At 57.8% G+C, this 21,747-nt stretch overlaps 1 protein-coding gene across 1 annotated transcript; it reads right to left on the minus strand.

The window, feature by feature from the left end:
* Nucleotides 1-1,163: 1,163 nt before the first annotated feature.
* On the minus strand, nucleotides 1,164-8,692 carry LRRC75B (leucine rich repeat containing 75B). The gene is made up of 4 exons (XM_039462415.2): nucleotides 8,482-8,692; nucleotides 5,448-5,576; nucleotides 3,836-3,951; nucleotides 1,164-1,943 (listed from the first exon to the last, which is right to left on the minus strand). The coding sequence occupies exons 1-4, from the start codon at nucleotides 8,656-8,658 to the stop codon at nucleotides 1,418-1,420; spliced, it is 948 nt and encodes a 315-aa protein (XP_039318349.1). The 5' UTR covers nucleotides 8,659-8,692; the 3' UTR covers nucleotides 1,164-1,417.
* Nucleotides 8,693-21,747: the final 13,055 nt, after the last annotated feature.

Genomic DNA, 21,747 nt, shown 5'->3' on the forward strand with positions numbered 1-21,747 from the left:
CAGTGAGATCGGTGGGGCCTAAGGAAAATCCGTTTCCTCACTGCCTCCATCCCAGTCCTGTCCTCAACCTTCTTGGCCATCTCCCTTCTGTCCTGAGAGGCTGTTATGCATCTGGCCAGCCTGGGAATGTGCTGGAATCCATGCATCACGGGCATGGATATGCCGCTCACAGTCCCCTGTGGGCCAGGGCTGTGAGGGAAGGTCGGAGCTGGTGGGCTGCGTGTGTGGGCCCAGGAGGACCCCGCCTCCTCCTTAGCCTTGGAGCCTCCCTCTGCTGCTGAGTCTCTCATCTCGCAGGGCCCCGCTGCCCCAACACCTTACCTCCTGGCTCAGCATCCCCCCTGGACATCTCTAAATTCCTTTTCTGCTTGTCTCCTGGTTGAGCTGAACTGTAACTCCCCACACAGGGCTAAGGATGACTGTGGCATCAGGCTTCTGGCTGGGAGGCCACTCTAATGGTGCTTGGGAAGGAACGGAGATAGTCCCCCCTGCCAGGGGCAGCCCTAAAACGACTCCTCCCCCAAGCCCCCTGCTGCTGGCTATGCCCACCTCCACCCACTGCGTGCTCTCCCACATGGGGACCCCCAGGGCCTGGAGGGAACACACAAGCACTTTGTTCTGTCCTGCTGTGTCTTCTGATCGCACAGTGCTGCTCCTCACCAAATACAGGAGGCCTGGGGCTGGGTACTGGGGGTGGCAATCAGCACTGTACCCTGTGGGAGGCAGGCACCAAGTCCTCCCACTTAGTCAGCTGTGGCCCCGGCTTCTGGTCTGTGCAGCCTCATCCCCAGCCCAAGGGGCCCTGGTGGCGAGGCTGGCAGCCTGGGCTCAGACATGAGCTTGCCGTGGGGTTCCATGTCAAGCTTTGCTCCACCTGGGGCTCCCCACCAGCTCCTTCACAGCTCCCCTTCTCAAGGAGCCCAAGCCCTGCCCAGATGTGAGGGCCTGCTCCCTGGAGGCCTCCTGTAAATCTCCAGCGCATGGGGATGGACCCAGGACTCCCACACCTTGGCCTCCATGGGAGACCTGCCCAAGGAGCAGCTGGGGGGTCAGTGTGACCTTGGCCCCTCCCTTTTGGATAAACAAAACCACCCCTTCTCCCCACTCCAGCACCAGGGCTGTTGCTTAGTGACCCTGAGGTCGGTGATGTAGAAAAGCAGAGGTGGGTGTCACTCTTTATTGTGGGGTCCACACTGTGGGTGCTGGGGCCCCTCCCACTGAGGGAAGGCTGAGACTCTAGCCGGGGCTGGCCATCTGGCCTCCTGTGAGTCCATTCCCCTTCTGTCCCCTTAATCTCAGGCTGAGAATTTGTACCAGATCTCTGGGGCATGTGAGTCTTCCTCGATCTTCATCGCCCACTATCCCATGTGCTTGAGAGCATCACAAGTCAGTAGCAATGAGCCAGGTGGGTGGTGGGTCACCTGGCGCAGCAGACCTGAGGCTCGGGTCCCAGCCCAGCAGCTGTGGAGTCCCAGCTGGAGGCAGGGGTGGTAGTCCCAGCCACACCGCCCTCAGGCTCAAGGTCCAGGCCCTCGTAGATGGTGGGGAGTGAGGTGCGCTGGCTCAGCCGCCGGCGCAGGCCCGCCAGCAGGGGCTGGGGCAGGGAGGCCACATCCACGTTGTTGCCCAGGTCCACCCAGGCCAGCGCAGGGAACTTGGTGGTGTCCTTGATGGCCTCGGTGAGCTCGCGGGCAGCGGCCCGCGTCAGCCGGTTGCCATTGAGCAGGAGCTGGGTGAGGCGGGGCAGTGCCCACAGGCTGGGCAGCAGCAGGTGCAGCAGCTCGTCACTCAGCCCTGTGAAGCTCAGGTCCAGCACTGCCAGCCCAGCGCCGTGGCTGCCCAGGTAGCATGCGATGTGCTGCACGTCCTGCGCCGACAGTGGGATGCCTGAGAGGTCCACAGTCTCCCCTGCCAGCGGAGTCTTCTGAAGGCTGCTCTTGAGGCTGTGGGAGGGTGGCAGGCGGGGATGGACTAGGCAACCAGGCAATTGAACTCGGCTGAGCCTATGTGTGAGGTTCCATGGATGGAGTCACTCCAGGATGGAGTGTCTGAGAGGGACCCATGGCAGAGTGAGCTACTGGACAGCCACCGTAGACACCGACCACAGACAGTGACCTGTCGGGAACAGCCCAGGCCTACAGTCTGGCAAAGCCGGGTTCAGACTCACTTTCTAAGTGGGTGGCCATGGGCAATGTTCGGAGCCTGTTTCCCCTTTGGTTAAAATGGGATGTGGTGGTTGTGAGGATTAAATACACACACAGTAAGACTCCATCTCCATGAACTTTTTTTTTTGAGATAGAGTTTCGCTTTTGTTGCCCAGGGTGGAGTGCAATGGTGCGATCTCGGCTCACTGCAACCTCCACCTCCTGGGTGCAAGCGATTCTCCTGCTTCAGCCTCCTGAGGAGCTGGGATTACAGGCACGCGCCACCATGCCCAGCTAATTTTGTATTTTTAGTAGAGACAGGGTTTCTCCATGTTGGTCAGGCTGGTCTCGAACTCCTGACCTCAGGTGATCTGCCCACCTTGGCCTCCCAAAGTGCTGGGATTACAGGTGTGAGGCACTGTGCCCCACCTTCTGTGAACCGTTATTTGAAATCTCATGGTGCGCCCAGCAGCTCCACACCTGTCACAGCTGCCATCTCACTTATTTTTCAGATAGGTGAAGTAGCTCTTCCATGGTCACACACCACTAAGGGGGATCCAGGTCCCCAAACTGAGACGCTCTGACTCTTGAACCCACATGGTTTTTCCTGTGCCCCTCTGAGGTTGATTCTTTTAGGGTAGGGAGAAATTCTCCTATGAAGGGATGGATATTAGGCTGTACAGGGCGCCAGGGCTAGAGAGGGACAGGTGCAGGGTAGTGCGAGGGGAGGTCCTGGGTGTGCAGGGGACCTGCCCTGTGGAGGGCTCCCTGTGTTCTCAGTTAAAAGGGAAGTTCAGAGACTGAGAAGGACTTCCCCCGCGTGGCACCAACCCTCTAGGTCTCTCCCCTGTTATCTGAACAAAGCCCACTAGGCAGATAGGCCTTCTGGGGGACTGAGAACAGGGAGCACACCCCCAGGACCCCCACCTGCCATGGCAGGGAACAGCCTTGTGGGGTCCAAGCTCAGCGTGGCCCATTAGGCCCAAGGTGGGACAGAGGTGGCAGGCAGAAGGGGAGACCTGCTGGGGTAAGCTCCCGGCAGCAGTTCAGTCCCCTGGGCCTGGGTGCCTGTGGCCAGCTCTGGGCTGAGCCTGTGTGTGAGGCTCTACGGATGGAGTTGCTCCAAGATGGAGTGTCTGAGAGGGACCCATGGCAGACTGAGCTATTGGGCAGCTGTGGAGGCCTCAGCTTTAGGCAGCCTGGCAGTGGCAAAGAATTCCCAACAAGGTGCAGGAAAATCAGGGTAGAATTCGGCCTTAGGCCTTAGGCAAGCCACTTTACTTCTCTGAACCTCAAAATTTCCTTCCCTGTAAAATGAGAATCGTGATCCAGAATCTGCCCCCTGCCGCAACCTGATGGGAAGTCTCAGCTGAAGATGCCTGCTGAGGTCGCCTTGGCTGGTGGGTGGCTGGGGTGTCCAGGCCCTGTGACAGGCCAGGGATTGAGGGACACATGAATGGCAAGAGGCAGGACTGTCCCGTGGGAAATGGCAAATGGGTCACTCAGAGGGTACAGCTTGGCTTGGGGACCATCTGCTGCCACGGGCCAGGCTGACTTCCAGGGTAGGGCCTTGTGTGGACCAGGTGAGGGCCTGACTAGGTGGGATTGCAGCACCAGCCTCTTGGTGAGAGAGCGGGTGTCAACCTGAGAAGGGACCTTGAGAAGAGGGGCAGTGGCTGGGTTCCCCTTACCAACTCTGGGTCTTCCTCTGGCGCAGGCTGGACCCTTGCTGCTGCTTCGAGTGGGGGGTGAGGTGGTAGATGAGCTGTCGGCAGATCTTGTCTGAGGACTTCCAAAGCTCGTAGTCCTGTGGGAGGGCAGTGTCACCATGGTGAACCTGAGCCCCTCCTGCCCACCTCAGGGCCTTGGGGAGGGAGGCCTGGGCAGCCAAGTGTGTGGGTGAGCACAGCTGTGTACCATGGATCACGGAGCTGCCCACCAGGGCCTCCCCCTCCCACCCCCCCAACCCGGCTGTGGCCTGGCACAGAGCCAGGGGAGGCTGCCCTCTGGGAGCTGGACAGGCAGGTCCAGTCCCGCAGTGCCCGGCGGGAGGAAGCCTAGACAATGGGCCCTTGTTCCTTGTCCTCAGGCCCAGGGCCAGCATCTCAGGCTATCAGCCGGCCGCCTGCCCACCCTCAGCACCCCTCGGGCACTTGCCCAGGGGGAGGAGGCCAGACCGGGCCCCTTGAGGGAGCCCTGCTCCACTGACGCCAGTCCCAGGGAGTAGGAACAAGCCAGGTCAGCACGTTCTTCTTCCTCTCACCCTCCAAGCGAGACTGTGGCTGTGGGGTCTGGGTCTGGGCTGCCAGGGCTGGGGGATGTGATATTTCACAGCACCACCACCTGGCTCGCTCTCAGTCCTAATGGGGCTCTCGCAGAGGCCCGGCTCGGGGCGGAATCCAGGGTGCGCGGCCCACAAAGCTGGCACTGAGCATGCTCCACTGCATCCTTTATCCAGTTCCTCTGTGAGCAGCCCCAGGAGCAGGCGGCGCACACAGCAGCTGCAAGCCCCGGCCGGTCCTGTGATGGCTGTGGGCTAGCCTCAGAGTTCTCGGGGCCGACTGCACACAGACCTGGGCGTTCAGAGCTGGCAGGGCCTGTAGCAGACACCGTTGTTTCAGTTGGGGGACTCACTGTGACTAGAAGTCTGGGGCCTGTGGCTGGTCACAGCCACATATCCTGGGGCTGTGTTGATGTCACAGCAGGACATCTGCAGATGCCATCAGAGTGGGGTTCTGGACAGCTGTAGGGTGTAGGTTGCAGGTGGCAAACTCCACCCCAGCAATGAGGAAGGCCTTGCTTGTGACCCCAGCTGTTGTGGGGTGAAGCAGTGAGCACCCGTCCCCAAAGGTGTCTATCCAGGATGGAGACTGGTGGACAGACCGGGGCGGGGTAGGGGAGCGCGGCTCTAGCCGAGGGCAGCTCTCTTCTGGCCCAGGAACTGAGGCTGGGAGTTAGGTTCTGTTCTTGGATTTCTCAGAACAGTCTGTGTCCCGCAGGGTCCCCTTATGACTTCTGCCCAGCTACAGTCTCCCCTGCCTGGGTCCCCAGGCCTGGTGCACAGTGCTGCCACTGAGAAAACGGGTCTCTCCAGGACTCTGAGGGTCCTGCAAAGCACTTGCTTTAGCTGGTGGCCAGTCTAATATACTGATGTTGGCATCAGGTCTCAGACAGGGACAGTGACTTGCCTAAGGCCACACAGCAAGCTACAGAAGGACCTAGCTTCCCAGCCCCCAGCCCTGGGCTCTGCTGGCCCCTGTCCACCACAGTGTCCAGCCCTGGGCCCGGGCCTACTAGCCTCACCTTCTTGGGGCACTGCAGGTCCCGGGCCAGGTTCACAAGGAGGTCATGGGAGATGGGGTCAACCAAGTTGAGGAAGGCCACATCTCTGTAGAGGATGTTGGTAAGGAGGGTCCCCTCAAGGCCCAGGTCCTGTGAGTGGTGAAGAGAGAGCTGAGTGAGCCAGTTGGGTCTTCCATCTCCAGACCCTACCCCCAGCCAGCCAGATGCTGCTTATGCCCGTTCCTGTCTCTCCGTCTCCTCCCTAAGGCTTGCTGGCTTCTCTCCACAGGCGGCCATGTGCTAAGTGTCCAGTGGCAGGTGGACCCTTTCTTTTTTCGCTTATTTATTTTTTGAGACAGGGTCTCACTCTGTCACCTAGGCTACAGTGCAAGTGGCATGATCTCAGCTCAGTGTAACCTCTGCCTCCTCAAGGGATTCCCCCACCTCAGCCTCCTGAGGAGCTGGGGCTACAGACAGGCACCACTACATCCAATTAATGAAACTTTTTTTTTTTTTTTTTGTAGAGATGGGGCCTCACTATGTTGCTCAGGCTGGTCTCAAACTCCTGGGCTCAAGCGATCCTCCCAAAGTGCTGGGATTGCAGGTGTGAGCCACTTGGCCTTGGTGGACCCTTTAGATAAGTAGAGGGGAGGGACGTGGGGCCCTCGGAGGGTGACACACAGATCCCACAACCCTTAGGCTAGTTCCCTGGAGGCCAGATGTGGTGCTATGACACTGCCTTCTCTGGGGTTAGGGCTTGTCAGTGGGATTCTTTGGGGTCCTCCTCTTATTGGGGGGTCTGCTCTTATGACCCCTCAAATTCCTCTGTCCCCCAGCATTCCCTTCGGACCTGTGCTTTCCCATCTATCCCTTGGTTTTCCTGAGCTGCGGCCAGCATCTGTTTGCAGACAGTCCCATGGGGGTGGACCTCTCTCTCTGCTCAGATGTCTCAAAGCCATGCTGCTCTGAAGCTGGCCTCACCACCCATGCCGCAGCTCAGTATAGGGCGCTTCCATGCCAATCTTCGAAGGCACTAGGGCCAGAAGCCCTGGAAACCCCTAGCACTCTTCCCTCCTCCTCTCCCCCCCAGTTCATCTAGCCATCCCTCTTCTCTCCCCACCGCTCCTGCCAAGACTGAGACCTCCAGCCTCCTTTCCTACCCATCCCGCACCCTCCAACCGCCTGCAGACCTGCCCCGGCCTTCCTGCCTCACTCCTCGACTTTCTCTTCCTATCTACTCCCACAGGCCTGGTGTGGGGCTGAACACTCTCAAAGGGTCTCTCTCTCTCTTTTTTTTTTTTTTGAGATGGAGTTTTGCTCTTGTTGCCCAGGCTGGAGTGCAATGGCATGATCTCAGCTCACCGCAACCTCTGCCTCCCGGGTTCAAGCAATTCTTCCGTCAGCCTCCTGAGTAGCTGGGATTACAGGCATGCACCACCACTCCTGGCTAATTTTGTATTTTCAATAGAGATAGGGTTTCTCTATGTTGGTCAGGCTGGGCTTGAACTCCTGACCTCAGGTGATCTGCCCACCTCAGCCTCCCAAAGTGTTGGGATTACAGGCGTAAGCCACCATGCCCAACTCAGAGGGTCTCTTTAGAGGACACATTGACAGCTGATGGGGCAGTCACAGCCAGGAGGGGCCTCTAGACCCCATGTGGGCCTTCTCCAATCCAAAGGTGATATGCTCTGTGCATCATCCCAAGCACAGGAAGTTGGGCCAGGGTTGGGGGTAGTCCGTGGGTCACAGCTGCAGGGTCCCTGCAGGTTATGGAGCAGGACAGGCCCCTCACTGGACCTCAAATCCTAAGCTCTGAGACACAGAGAGGAGACCTAACTGGTCTCTGTCCAGTTTCCCAGCTAAAATGCCCCACTGGCTCCTTGGGCTCCATACACCATCCCAGACTGAGATGCGTGCCTCTGGGTGTCTGGCTGATTCCGTGCTCCTCTGCTGTTTGCCAGAGATGCCAGCTAGGGAGGATCCAGAAAGAAGGCTGGTTGGTGAGCCTGGCAGACCCAGACAGGGCCCTAGACCGCAACCTGCCAGCCTGCCTTCCTCTGGTCTAGACAGCTCCTCTTAAAGGGACAGCTCCATTTTTCCAGCCTGCTGAACCCAGAGTTGGAAGAGATGGAGAAGGGAAGAAAGGAAGAAGGGCTCTGGCCCTGGCTTGTCCCACGTTTTCTCCGTGGGCTCTGGGATGACCACGTCTCTCCATGCCTCAGTTTCCCCATTTCTAATTATCTACCTTCTGCAGGCGAAATACCTGCATGGCTGACTTCCCGCTCACAGGATGGGGCAGGTAGTGACAGCTGCTGCAGGGGGTGAGGACAGGGTAGTGAGGGAAGTGGCTTGCCCAGGTGATAGGGGGACCAGCATCCTGGGACAACCCAGGGCTTGGGATCTGGGTTTAGAGTACCTGATGTGTGTAGGATCAGGGTCACCACCGGACCGAGTGTTGTGATGCACAGATGTTGGCGGTGTGTACTCTACGGGCAGGAGCTGCCTGTTGGAGGGCTGGTGATGCATGCGGTGGCTCTGTGTGGGCTGTCATGGTGTCTTGGGGTGAGCCTGCACCTGCAGACCAGCCCTGGGTCCTCTCTCCAGGGTCCAGTGCCTCCCCGATCCTGGAGAAGGGGGAAGCTACCCTCTTCCATTGTCCCTCAATACGAGATGATTCGACCTCACTTGCCACTCCTGCCGGCCCCTCCCATCTTGCCAGGGCCTGAATCTGGGCTCTTAGCTCCAGGCTGGAGCCACCCCTCAACACACAACTCCTCTCAAACCCCAGAGACCCGAACACACTCAGCGGCCTCCCCCTCCACACAGGGTCCGCCGGCCTCCTGCAGCCCTCCCTCCAGCCGACCGCCCTCTCGCCCAGGCAGGACCCAGCCCGGCTGCAGCCCCTCGCGCCCTCGGAACCCGCCCTGAGCGCGTCCGAGATCAGCGCAGCCTCGCCTCCCGGCCAATCCATGCCCACAACCCACAGCTCCGCGCCTCCCAGACCCCCAGACCCTGCCCGGCCGCCAGCCCCGGGGCGGCCGGCTCCTTCTCTCGCCTGGCGCAGGAGGCGCAGCAGCTGCCGGGCGCGTTCCGGCCGCCGCTCGCGGAGCGTGGACTGGATCTCGCGGAGCCACCGCACCCGGCGCTCGTAGGGCGCGGGCCCGCAGCCGGCCCCCACCCCGGCCTGGGAGCCCGCCACCGGCCGGGCACGCCTGCCCAGCCGCGCCCCCATGGCCGCCGCGCGGCGGGGGCCGAACCCACAGGAGGCCGGGCTGTCTGCGCCCCGCCCCGCCCCGCCCCTCGCCGTCCAGGCCCCGCCCCTCGTCGTCCAGGCCCCGCCCCTCCTCGTCCAGGTCCGAAGGCTGAGCGCCCGTGCCAGGCCGCGCCGGAGCGAGGCCAGCGGGTTCCTAGGCTTGGCCTGGTCTCACTGGAGGAGGCCCTGCCCGCGTCAGCCTTGGCACTAAAGCTCTGTCCCGAGGGCTCGGAGCCGCCAGGGGAGACGCAGAACTCGGCAGGGACGAGGTGGCTTTTGTCACCTCTTCTACCCTTTGGTCTCAGTGCTGATGGGTATAGTCACTTTGACCGTGCAAAGAGCATTCCAGGCGGCGTGGGGGTTCCACTGCGTGTGCCAGCATTAGATATTGTCCCCACCTGCTTTTAGAAATTTGCCCTGCATGTTGAAATCCCGTCTCTACTAAAAGTACAAAAATTAGCCGGGCGCGGTGGCTCAAGCCTGTAATCCCAGCACTTTGGGAGGCCGAGGCGGGTGGATCACGAGGTCGAGAGATCGAGACCAACCTGGTGAACATGGTGAAACCCCGTCTCTACTAAAAATACAAAAAATTAGCTGGGCATGGTGGTGCGTGCCTATAATCCCAGCTCCTCAGGAGGCTGAGGCAGGAGAATTGCCTGAACCCAGGAGGCGGAGGTTGCGGTGAGCCGAGATCGCGCCATTGCACTCCAGCCTGGGTAACAAGAGCGAAAGTCCGTCTCAAAAAAAAAAAAAAAAGAAAAGAAAAGAAAAAGAAAAAGAAATAAAAAAGCCGGGCGCGGTGGCTCACGCCTGTAATCCCAGCACTTTGGGAGGCCGAGGCGGGTGGATCACGAGATCAAGAGATCGAGACCATCCTGGTCAACATGGTGAAACCCCATCTCTACTAAAAATACAAAAAAAAAAAAAATTAGCTGGGCATGGTGGCACATGCCTGTAATCCCAGCTACTCAGGAGGCTGAGGCAGGAGAATTGCCTGAACCCAGGAGGCGGAGGTTGTGGTGAGCCGAGGTCGCGCCGTTGCACTCCAGCCTGGGTAACAAGAGTGAAACTCCGTCTCAAAAAAAAAAAGAAAAGAAAAGAAAAACGAAATCTGCCTTGCTGTGGGCATTTGTGGTGTAGGGCCTGCTCATGCTCCATGAACACTCCTGCACTGGCAAGTATTTACTGCCACCTGCTTTTTGGTTTGGCGCAGAACCCCACCTCTGACCCTAACCTGGGAAATAAACCAGATGAAGAGTGAGGTTAACCGTTAAGCCCAGCTCTGGGCAGGCTGGCAGCAGCCCAGCTCCATCTGCCACTGGCTTCAGTCTTCTTCCCTGACAAGGGGTGGGGGGCAGGCAGGGTGAGGAGGGGGCCCTGGCTCCTCTGAGGACCAGGGTGAGGTATGGAGCCACCCGGCTCAAGGAGTATCTCACTTCCCAGGGCTCCCTCAGCAGAGGTCTAGGTCTCTGTTGGAGGCCTGCTGGTCCCTGCAGCCCCAATCCCAGCTCTGGGGCCCTCACATCTCCTGGATGGGGGACGTTTGAGGCACTGAACGGCAGCCCCCACTTCCCCAGGCAGGGAGTATGTGTCTAGCCTGTGAGGATGACGGGAGGACGGGTTCCTGTTGTTCAGGAAGGAATGAGCACTGTCCGTGTGTGCGTGTGTGTGTGTGTGTCTGTGTGTGCGTGTGCATGTGTGTGTGTGTGTCTGTGTGTGTGTGTGCGTGTGTGTCTGTGCGTGTTCGTGTGTGTCTGTGCATGTTTGTGTGTGTGTGTGTCTGTGCGTGTTCGTGTGTGTGTGTATTACCCTATGGAGATTCAAGGTTTCTTCCTTTGGGTTAAGCACTGCCTGCCCAGAGATGACCGTGGGGACAGGGCAGGGTGCTAGGCTCCGAGACAAGGCAGAGGACAGCAGGATGTCTTAGCCCCTTGACCATCCACGGACTCTCAACCTCTGCTGGGCCTGTACCTGCACCCCCTTCTCCCCTGGCACCTGCCAGCTGGACCCAACACCCTCTCCTCCCACTCCAGTGCCGCCAGTATTGTCCCGGGGCCACCTTGGCACCACAGGTTTCCTCCCTGGCAAACCTGCATGACGGGCTTGCCTGCCCTCCCCCAAGGCCAAGGCACTGTTGCTGAACTGAAGTGGTGACGGGGTCAGAGCTTTAAGCGGCAGCCCCAGTGCCCCAGGGACCTCTCAGACCCCCTGCCCAGAGCAGGCAGCCTGGTAAGCCCTCCTCCCCTTCCCCTGCAGCCTCAAAGCTGGAGCCAGAGCTGGGAGGGCTCCCAGATTCTGACCATATCCTCCCAGAGGCTGAGCCAGGCCTGGGCACTGTCCCCTCAAATGTGAGAAGAGCGGGCAGGGGGAGGGGACGGAGGGCTGAGCCTGGTAGCATCAAAGGGGCAACCTAGCCAGTGGTATTGGGGAATGCCCAGAGCTTAGAGTCCTGTGGAAGGCAAGAACTGCCCCAGCCCCCACCTCTCATCCCCCATCCTCTGTGTCCCTGGCTGAGAGGTTCCGGGAGGACATTTTTCCAGCAAAAGAGGGAGGGTGGTGTCTGGGCCTAGATCCTTGGATGGGCTTTTCTCTGCCTGCTGTGCGGGGTGCCTAGAGTGAGCTGGCTCTTGGAGACAATTTCTGGCCTAAGCTGACTTGGACAGGAGCCCCCAGAGGCAGAGCTAGCCCCTCCGGCATGGGGACATCGTTCCGCCTCACCGGGAATGAGGTCTCCCTGGGTTACCCTGAGCAGCAGAGCTGTGCTGAGACCCCACGGGGTGGAGGGATTGCACTGTTTTCCTCTCGGCTCCCAGGGCTGATGTGGGAGTGCGAAGGCTTGTCCTGGATCCTGTCGGGTAGCCCTATCATCCCTAGGGAGTCACTGAGGTGGAAGGCTGGGGGCTGGAGAATCCACCAGCGGGGAGGCTCTGATGGGAGCATACTTGGCCCCAAGTGGGACCTGCCAGGAGACATGAATTGATGATAGTCACACCTTTGGAGCCTCAAGCCCTCTGCCCCCCATGTGGTAGCCCAGTTCAAAGGAACACAAGGTCCAGCTGGCCCAGTGGGCAAGTAAGGCTGGAACTGGACTTGCACTGCCTCTGGGTCTTTCTCTACCCATCCAGTGGTATTGTTTAAGCCCAGGAGGGGAAAAGGCCAACTAAGGGTTAATGTGATCTCAGCAAGTAGCTGGGTAGCACTGAGCCTCCTGGTAGCCACTGCAAAGAAGGATGTAGAATGGTTTGGGGTCATTCACTAGGAGCAAGGAAGCAGGTGACACTGTATAGAGATAGGATATCTTCCCTGTGTGTCTGTGTGGCCTTCACATGGCCTTCCTTATTCTTGCAATTCGGTCTCACTACGTTGCCCAGGCTGGTCTTGAATTCCTAGGCCCAAGCAGTTCTCCTGCCTCAGCCTCCCAAGTAGCTGGGATTTCAGGTGAGTGCCATCTTGCCCAGCTCATATGGCCTCTTTATAAGAACTCTAGCTACTGGATTTAGGGCTCATTCTAACCCTGTATGATCTCATCTTAATTACTTACTTACTTAATTACTTAAATAGTAGAGACTATTTCCAAATCAGGTCATGTGAGAAAAAACCAACTCAAACTGTGTTTTTTGGCTGGGTGTGGTGGTGCATGCCTGTAATCCCAGCACTTTGGGAGGCCAAGGTGGGCAGATCACTTGAGGCCAGGAGTTTGAGACCAGCCTGGCCAACATGGCGAAACCTTGTCTCTACTAAAAAAATACAAAAATTAGCCGGGTATGGTGGCGTGCGCCTATAGTCCCAGCTACTCAGGAGGCTGAGAGGCAGGAGAATCATTGGAACCCAGGAGGTGGAGGTTTCAGTGAGGTGAGATCGCACCACCACACTCCAGCCTGGGCAACAGATCGAGACTCCATCTCAAAAAAACCAAAAAACAAAAACCGACTGTATTTGCCCTGCATTCTCACAAGACAACAGTCAGCACAGACATCTGTGCCCGAATGTGTGGGTTCTCCCCACACCCCAGCAAGAATCAATTCCACGGCTGATGCCAGCGGGTGTCCTCCAATTCAACTCAATTCTGATGCTGTCTACCTGGACATGGCCTCAGAAACCACAGGTTGAGGGCGTGGTTCCACAAGACCACCCCCCATCCCACCAGTCACAAGTCTGGGCCTTGGGAACATCTGACTAACTGGCTTCTAGTTGGGGTTCGTACGGCCCCCTCTTTGGGTTCAATTAATTTGCTAGAGCAACTCACACAAATCAGGGAGACCTGTTTACTGGTTTATTTCAAAGGATGTTTTATTTCATTTTTTCCTCAGACATACTTTATCATCCATTACAGTCAGTAACCCAAAGGAAACTTTAAAGGCTGCAGACAGGCCAGGTGCGGTGGCTCACACCTGTAATCCCAGCACTTTGGGAGGTTTCGGTGGCAGATCACTTGAGGTCAGGAGTTGGAGACCAGCCTGACCAACACGGTGAAACTCTGTCTCTACTAAAATTACAGAATTAGCCAGGTGTGGCGGCAGGAGCCTGTAATCCTAGCTACTCAGGAGGCTGAGGCAGGAGAATCGCTTGAACCGGGAAGGTGGAAGTTGCAGTGAGCCAAGAGGGAGTCTCTGCACTGCAGTCTGGGTGGCAGAGTGAGACTTTGTCTCAAAAATAAATAAATAAAACAAAGGCACATAAACCAGTCAGATGAAGAGATATATAGGGTTAGGACTGGAAGACTCCCAAGTACAGAAGCTTCTGTCCTGGTGGAGTTGGACACGTATATGAGTTGATTTTTTTTTTTTTTTTTCCTCCGGCTGGAATACAGTGGCACCATCTCAGCTCACTGTAACCTCTGCCTCCCATGCTCAAGTGATCCTCCCACTCAGCCTCCCACGTAGTTGGGACTTCAGGCGTGTGCCACCACGCCCAGCTAATTTTTATTTATTTTTGTAGAGACGGGTTCTCTCTCTGTTGCCCAGGCTGGTTGTCAACTCCTGGGCTCAAGCCATCCATCTACCTCACCCTCCCAAAGTGCTGGGATTATGGCTGTGAGCCACTGCTGGCCGTGGATGAGTGGTTGTTGTTGTTTTTTTTTTTTTTCTTGGTTTTTTGTTTTTTTTTTTTTTTTTGAGGTGGAGTTTTGCTCTTGTTGCCCAGGCTGGAGTGTAACGGCGCGATCTCAGCTCACTGCAACCTCGGCCTCTTGGGTTCAAGCAATTCTCCTGCCTCAGCCTCCTGAGTTGCTGGGATTATAGGCATGTGCCACTGTGCCTGGCTAATTTTGTATTTTTAGTAGAGACAGGGCTTCTCCATCTTGGTCAGGCTGGTCTCAAACTCCTGACCTCAGGTGGTCGGCCTGCCTTGGCCTCCCAAAGTGCTGGGATTACAGGTGTGAGCCACTGCCCCGGGCCATGGATGAGCTCTTGTTCACCTTCCTGTCAGTCTCCACATGTAGCTCCCCAAACCCTGTCCTCTTAGGCTTAAAAAAAAAAATTAGTTAAAAAATTAAAGACAGGGTCTCAGTATGTTGCCCAGGCTGGTCTTGAACTCCTGGTCTCAAGTGACCCACCTACCTCATCCTCCCATAGTGCTAGGATTACAAGATTAGAGAGGCTAGCTGTCAGGTGGCTAGGTGGAGTCCGTGTAAAGTCCTAGAAGATGCATTTTAGTAAAAAGAGCTAACCACCTGACAGCTGGCATCCATCCATTCATCGAAGATTGTTGGGCACGGTGGATACTGTGGAGGAGACAGCAGTAGCAGCTGGCCTGCCAAGTGGGGTACAGCGCCAGAGGGCTTCAGGAGGAGGTGGCATTGTGGTTGGGTCTGAAGAGTGCCTCAGGCCATGACAATGGAGCCAGTGCAAAGTCACAAAGACCAGGAAGGAGCAAGATGGAAGGACAGTTCATATCCAGGTGCCCCCCCCCACAAAAAAAAATGAGAGAGAAAAGGGCAAGCGCCAGCAAGGTAGGACAATGGGGGCCTTTGGAGCGTTCTTTTTTTCCAGTGGAGGGGGACATGCTCAGATTTGTACGCTGAGCACCGGGGCTGCAGTAGGGGAACAGCAGAGGGGCTGGGACCTGTGACTGGGAGTCTCCCGGGGAGAGGACTGGCCCATGGGGGCGGGACGACAGGTGAGGCTGGGACCCGGGTGTAGAGGCAGGAGCAGCTGGACGGGACCACTGACAGCGTGGGTATCTTGGGCTGCCAAGTCCTACAGACTGTTCATGGCCATCTTGGGCTGCCAAGACACCCACGCTATCAGTGGCTGGGGTTGCGTTTGAACCCAGGGACTCTAGGGCCCATGCCTCTCCCATCCTGCCTCTGAGTTTGGGAGTTGGACTTGGTCCATTAAGGGCCAGGCCAGTCCTGCTGTGGGGCGGGCGGCTGCACCCGGCTAGACTCTGGCTGCCCTGCCGCCGGCTGGAAGTCTGGGGAGGAAGCTGCTTAGCTCAGGCTTGGGCACGTCCACCCGGTGTGTCTGAAACGTTAGTCAGTGGAGCACAGACTGGTCCTTGAGAGCAGTCCTGAGCCCAGCATCCAAGGAGTGAAGGAGGTCCGGAAGGTGCTGCTAAGAGGCGGGGGGAGGTCCCCAAAAGCCCAGGGGAGAGCATGGGGGGCATGGAAAGGGCTAGGCAGTTCCAGCATCAGTGAAGTCACAGGGGGCTCTGGGTGAAGAGGTGGGCTTGGGTGTGCCACCATGGAGGCCTTGAGACAGGAACGGGTTGGCTCTCCCAGAGACCAGGCTGTGGGCTGGTGTCGGGGCTGAGGCATGGACAGCCTTCCTCTACCCCCAACCCACTCTTGGAGCTCCCAGACACTGCAGATAATTACCAGGTGATGTGATAAATACTACTGTGGAGGGTGCCGTGGGCAGGGAGGACAGGGTGGCCAGGACGGGGTCCTTTGGGCCCTTGCTCTGAGCTGCTCATCAGGAAAGGAGAGAAGCTGCTACCCGCAGAGCCTTAGGGCCTGGCCAGACCTGTGAGGCCTCAAAGTGGTGGGTGCTTCCTACAGACCGTGCGTGGCCATCTCAGTGAATCCACCCAGGAACTCTTCCAGCCATCCCTGCTCTCCAGGTAGGAAACTGAGGCCAGGAAGGGAAAGGCTGCCAAGACACCCACGCTATCAGTTGCTGGGGTTGCGTTTGAACTCAGGGACTCTAGGGCCCATGCCTCTGCCATCCTGCCTCTGAGTTTGGGAGTTGGACTTGGTCCGTCAAGGGCCAGGCTGCAGGGCGCTCCGGGGCGCTCCCAGGCATTAACGAGCTGGTAGTTCTGAGGGCCCACACACTTGGCCATGCTCCAGCCTGTGTCCTCACATCTAAGGTGGGTGCTGGAATAGCAAATGCTGCAAATGGCATTTGCTGGGGCGTAGGCCAGGCTCTGGGGGCACAGGAGCTCTGCCCATGCCCACAGTTGCCCTGTGTTTACCTCCCCCCATCACAACTTCGTGAGACTAGCCCTTTCTTTCTTTTTCTTTTCTTTCTTTTTTTTTTTTTTTTGAGATGGAGTCTTGCTCTGTTGCCCAGGCTGGAGTGCAATGGCACAGTCTCAGCTCACTGCAACCTCCACCTCCCAGGTTCAAGCAATTCTCCTACCTCAGCCTCCCAAATAGTTGAGATTACAGGCATGCACCACCATGCCCAGCTAATTTTCTTATTTTTAGTAGAGACAGGGTTTCTCTATGTTGGTCAGGCTGGTCTTGAACTCCTGGCCTTGTGATACACCTGCCTTGGCCTCCCAAAGTGCTGGGATTAAAGGCATAAGCCACCACGCCTGGCTTTTTTTTTTTTTTTTTTTTTGAGACGGAGTCTCACTCTGTAGCCCAGGCTGGAGTGCAGTGGCGCAATCTTGGCTCACTGCAACCTCTGCCTCCTGGATTCAAGTGATTCTCCTGCCTCAGCCTCCTGAGTAGCTGAGACTACAGGCGCGTGCCCCCACACTTGGCTAATTTTGTATTTTTAGTAGAGACGGGGTATTACCATATTGATCAGGCTGGTCTTGAACTCTTGACCTCAGGTGATCCACCCATGTCAGCCTTCTAAAGGGGTGGGATTATAGACGTGAGCCACCGCGTCTGGCCAACACCAGCCCTTTCATTGAGCTGAAGTATTCCTTCCATCCCTTCAGTGTGGTCTTTGTGGCTCAGAGAGGCTGTGGCCAGGTACCGGATCTGGGGTGGCCCCTGCTTCTCTGCTCTGTGGCCTTAGACCAGGCGTCCCCAGACTTTTTACACAGGGGGCCAGTTCACTGTCCCTCAGACCGTTGGAGGGCCGCCACATACTGTGCTCCTCTCACTGACCACCAATGAAAGAGGTGCCCCTTCCTGAAGTGCGGCGGGGGGGCCGGATAAATGGCCTCAGGGGCCCGCATGCGGCCCGCGGGCTGTAGTTTGGGGACGCCTGCCTTAGACAGTGGGCAGGATCTGAGGCCAGGCACACCTGCAGCAGGTGTCACAAAGAGGCAGAGTGGGGCTTAATGTTGGGAAGAACTTGTTAACCAACCACAGTCCCGCTGTCTTTGGAGATAGTGAGTTCCCCATGGTGGAAGGTATGCAAGCTGACCTCTCTGGGATGCCGGAAGATCAGAGACCAAATATTTGAGATTCTGTGATCCTAATATTGACTCAAATGCTATAATGCTTGGATTTGAAGTCAGTTTCATTTAGCTGGTTTACCAAGTGTCTCCTTGGGGCAGGACTCCAGGGGACACAAAACGTCCTGGGTAATATTGGGTTTCTGGCTCCCAGGGGGCCCTGAGATGTCGCTCCAGTGGTTCTGGAGTATGGGCCAGGCACGTCTTGCATCTGGATCCATCTGCATCGCTTGCTCATTGAGAGGCTCATGACTGCAGTTCGGGATATCTCGCCCTCATGTGCCCCCCGACCCTGCCCCGCCATGGCCCTCACCCTGACCCCCACAGGGCACAAGGTTTTCTGGGTGATTCCTGGTACTCAGTGTGGTCGGCTTCCTGGACCTGACAGTGGCGTGGGGCAGCATGAGACATCAGTTGCAGGAAGAGGTTTGCACAGTCTTTCTGGTGTCACGGGTCACTGTCCTGCTGGGTCACGGGTCACTGTCTTTGGGCAGTTCCCTTCCCGTCTCAGGTTGCAGGTTCCTATGCCAGGAGCTCCCTTCTTGCCCCAGATACAGAGGTGGAACAGATCCCAACTTATTGAAACAGACAGGGCTTTGGAGGCCATGGTGGGCTCATTTCTCAGAGGGGCAGTCTGGATGGATGCTGAGCCAGGCACTGGACTAGCTCTTTGAGCCTCCTGTCTGGCCGAGGCCCCGAGGCACTGTGGGCTGCTGGTGCCAGCACACAGGGGTGATAAGGAGATAAAAGTCGCTAGCATGGTAGGGTGGCACCTGCCCCGGGCGGCACCTGCCCCGGGCTGTGTTGGCTGCTGCCCCTGGCTGGAAGCCAGCTTGGCCCTGGAACCCTTCTCACGGAACAAGGACACAGAGAGCCAGTTCAACCAGCCTCCACCTCGCACCCCAATCAGCACTCCCTTCTTCCCAGAACCCCTGCCCTCTGCCCAGATCCTGGAACCAGCCAAGGAGCTAATGGACACCTACCAGGGTCTTAATGAGTGAGCCAAGGTTAATGGTTACTGGATCCAGTGACACATTCACCACCCTCCCAGGGCTCTCAAAGTCCAGGCTGACCTGGCCTTGAAGGTCTTAGCTCAGCCACCTCCTTTTCCAGCCTTGACACCTCAGGGCTTAGAGTGGTCAAGAGGTGCCCCGCAGCCCTCACCTCCTGGAAAAGGCTCAGTTCCCGGCCTTCAGGCCCAGGTGGTTCCTTCGGCCTAGCAAGCCCTCCCCAGATCCAATCCCAGCATAGGCTAGATTCCCAAGGCCCCTGTTCTGGTACCTGCTTCCCCTAGGGCTCTTTCCCCTGGGCTGACCATACTATCTCATGCCCAACCAGGTCAGGGCTCCTTGAGAGATGAATCTGGAGGGGCCAGGATTAGATGGGACAATGAATGATGGAATAAAATAATGAATTTAAGTGTGTGCCATGCTAAGAGTGACAATTCTGGCAGGCTGCAGACCATGTGTGGACCTCGATCTGAGGGCTGAGAGGCTTGGGACTGCCAGCCCTGTGGGGGCACCCACCTCATCTCATTGAATGGGTCAGAGCAGCTGAGGGCGTGGTGGACGGAAGGGCCTCATCCCCCTGCTTCCACTGCCTGGGGTCCTCTGTCAGCCTGCCTGCTCAGACCCCTGAAATTGGGGGTTGAGGAAGGACCCTTCTGGATCATGTGACTCCCTGCAGTCCAGGTGACAAGCGTCCTTGGAGTGACAGCCCCTAAGGCCCCACCTGTAGCCCTGAAAGTTGGAGAGAGGGCCTGTTAGGAGAGGCATCCCTTGCCCTGGGGTTGTAGAGGTAATCTAGGCTCCTCAGACCTTGTGGGGCCTCAGATGCTTACACCTCCAGCCCCTCCTGACGTGGGCGGCTGGCTGCACCCCAGCTCCGTGGCCCCATCTCCCACGGAACTGAGGCCTTCAGAGCTCAGGTCTCTCGTTCAGGGTTTGAGACCCCACCAGGCTCAGAGAGACCTGCAGCCGACCCAGATCACACAGCCCCAGGGATGGGACCAGGAGCCAGCCCTTGTCCCACCTAGAGCAGTTCCTGTGCCTTTAAAGCCTTCCCCTCCCCCCGCCCCCAGGCCTCTTGAGGAGAGGGGAGGGGAGGGGCTGGGTCACAGCTGGAAATCTTAGCTTGGTTTTGGTGTGTTGCTGGATGACCCGCCCAGGAGTCTGGTAAGCCAGGGAGTGAGGGCCTCTGGCTGTGCCCCAGCGCTGTGTGACCCGGAGGCACCACTCGCCCTCTCTGAGCTGCTGGACATCATAGGTGGGGAAGCTCAGACCAGGGGACTCCCGGGAGTGTCTGGAGGCCTGAGTTCTATTCCCAGCTCTGCCATATGCTTGCTTCGCTCTAGAGGAGTTTCTCTTCCTCCTCGAGCCTCGGTTTGTGTGCCTGCGCAGTGGGAGCGAGCTGCACTTTAGGGTGAAGGAGGCGAGACTCGTGTGGGCGCATCCTGCAGAGGGATCTCACAGCTGGGCAGAGCCCCGGGTTCTTTATCCGACTGGGTCTGGCCTGGGGGGCCTCTGTTTCTTGGCTGATACGTGGGTTTGAGAGAGGTATGGGGGTGGGTGAAGGAGGGCTGGGGCAGAGTCACCTGACTTAGGTGAAGAAGCCCCTGAGAGAGGCGTGGCTTCTTGGAATTAAGGGGGAAGAGTGCAGCAGGGAGAAACTGAGGCCTGGGAGGATCTGGCAGCCCTGAGTGGGGGTGGGGGTCAGCTCTGGAGTAGAGCCAGAGCTGCGAGGGGTTGGGGGACACTGTGTCCTTGGACCATGCTTGCCCCACTCCTGGGCTCTGTGGCTGTAGATTGCGGTGAGGCAGGGTGGGTTGTGCAAGGGGTCATTGCCCAACTCCAGGGGGCATCCGCCACCTCTCAGCTATTTATATAGAGAACTATATAGTTCTTCCGACAGGTTTCCGGCAGGTAGTGGTTGTTATATCTTACTGAAGGGGTGCTTTTTTCTAATTCTCAACTCTGTGTCGCAAGGATGAACAGCGTGGGAGACGGATTCCAACCCCACGTCTGGGCGGTCAGTGTCTGGTCCAGGGGTACACACTGGCCTGGGGAAGCCGCAGAGATCTGTTCGTTCTGATGCCCAGGGATAGTGATTCGATGCTAGAGACTGGCAGGGTTCGGGGTGGGTGGGTCCCGGGCTCACCTGCGGGTCTGCAGATCTTCTGGGGCCAGCTGACATTGGTAAACATCATTTGGCTAAGCTTCAGTTTCCTGCCTGTGAATGGGTTGGGGCTGTGCTCTGGTTTTATCCTTGTGGCTCTGGGGTTGTGGTGACAAAGCCATTGAGCTGGGTTGGAGGATTAACTGGTAAGCTTCAGACTGGCTGTCATGTCTACCTCTTCCTCATACGCCCCTCTCTGCTGCGCCCTGCGAAGCTGCTCTGCTCAGCCTAGATTCGGCTCAGCTGTGTGTATGTGTACGTGCCTGCACGTGTGTTGGAAATAGGTGGTACTGACATCAGAGTCAGTGTCTCCGGGTGAGTGAGGCTTGCATATTTCTGGGGACAGGGAACTCACTACCTTATGTGCTCAGGACAAGAGCTGTGGGGTCTGGAGAAGACTTCTAGGCCAGTCCCTGCAGGCTTTCCTCAGTGGCTTCCGCAGACCCACTCCCCGCTAGGTGCCCTCTCCGAATTCAGGGAGTAGATAGCTGACTGGGATAGAATGTGACACACTCAGCATGTGAGGAAAAGCCTCCTTCATTCTGTAGGTCCTACCTCTGTTGACATGGCCTTTGATAAAGTGTCTCCCGTCTTGTCACCCCTCTCTGGAACCCACAGCTGCTGCCAGACTTCATGTGTGTCCCCCTGCAGGCAGCCCTCTGTTTTCCTACTTTCTCCAGCCCAGGGTTTTCCTTCTGGGGCCAGCTGCGGGGGTCTGGGCCATCCTTTGCCCACTCAGACGTCTTCCTGCCCACCTGCTGCTGTGAACCCTGCAGGTCTTGTGTGCTCTCAGGCAGAGAGGAAACTGCTGAGCAGGCCAGGGCCGGGGACAGAGCCCTGTGGCTCTCTACTCTAGACCCCTCCCAGCTGACTGCCGTGGAATGCAGCCACTTAGGCGGGGCCAGATCCCCTGATGTTCCTGTCTGCTGTCTAGCCTTCAGGACAGGTCACGGGGCCTTGGTTCCTGGCCTGTCATCTTCCCAGCCACCCTGATCTCCACAGGGAGAGGTGCCCCGGGAAAGGGCTGGGTCACAGGACCTCCGCCCTAGGGCTATCGAGGATCTCACAGTTGTGTGCCTGGTGGTTTCTGTCCAGAGTCCATTTGAGAGCAGCAGGTGACAGGACAGGCCTATGCTGGCTATGTGACCCAGGCAGGCAGCCACATGGGGTCAGCCTTTATGTCCCCTTCTGTCAGCTGGGGCAGCCTGGAAGCATGATCGTGGGGCAGGTGTTACAGGCCCGGAATAGCCCTCAGGTGGAGGCTGCAGGGGCTGTCCAGCACTGCAGGCCCAGTAGGCCCAGGAGCAGGGGAGG

Source organism: Saimiri boliviensis, chromosome 21 (genome assembly GCF_048565385.1).
Source record: "Saimiri boliviensis isolate mSaiBol1 chromosome 21, mSaiBol1.pri, whole genome shotgun sequence".
Classification (NCBI taxonomy): domain Eukaryota; kingdom Metazoa; phylum Chordata; class Mammalia; order Primates; family Cebidae; genus Saimiri; species Saimiri boliviensis.

What these genes read in the sequence shown, in the direction of transcription:
- LRRC75B (XM_039462415.2), bottom strand. Translation starts at nt 8,658, where the DNA reads ATGGGGGCGCGGCTGGGCAGGCGTGCCCGGCCGGTGGCGGGCTCCCAG. An exon ending in TGCTGCGCCTCCTGCGCCAG is followed by an intron (nt 5,577 to 8,481) that starts GCGAGAGAAGGA and finishes CACCACTCACAG; the next exon opens with GACCTGGGCCTTGAGGGGAC. An exon ending in ACCTGCAGTGCCCCAAGAAG is followed by an intron (nt 3,952 to 5,447) that starts GTGAGGCTAGTA and finishes GCCCTCCCACAG; the next exon opens with GACTACGAGCTTTGGAAGTC.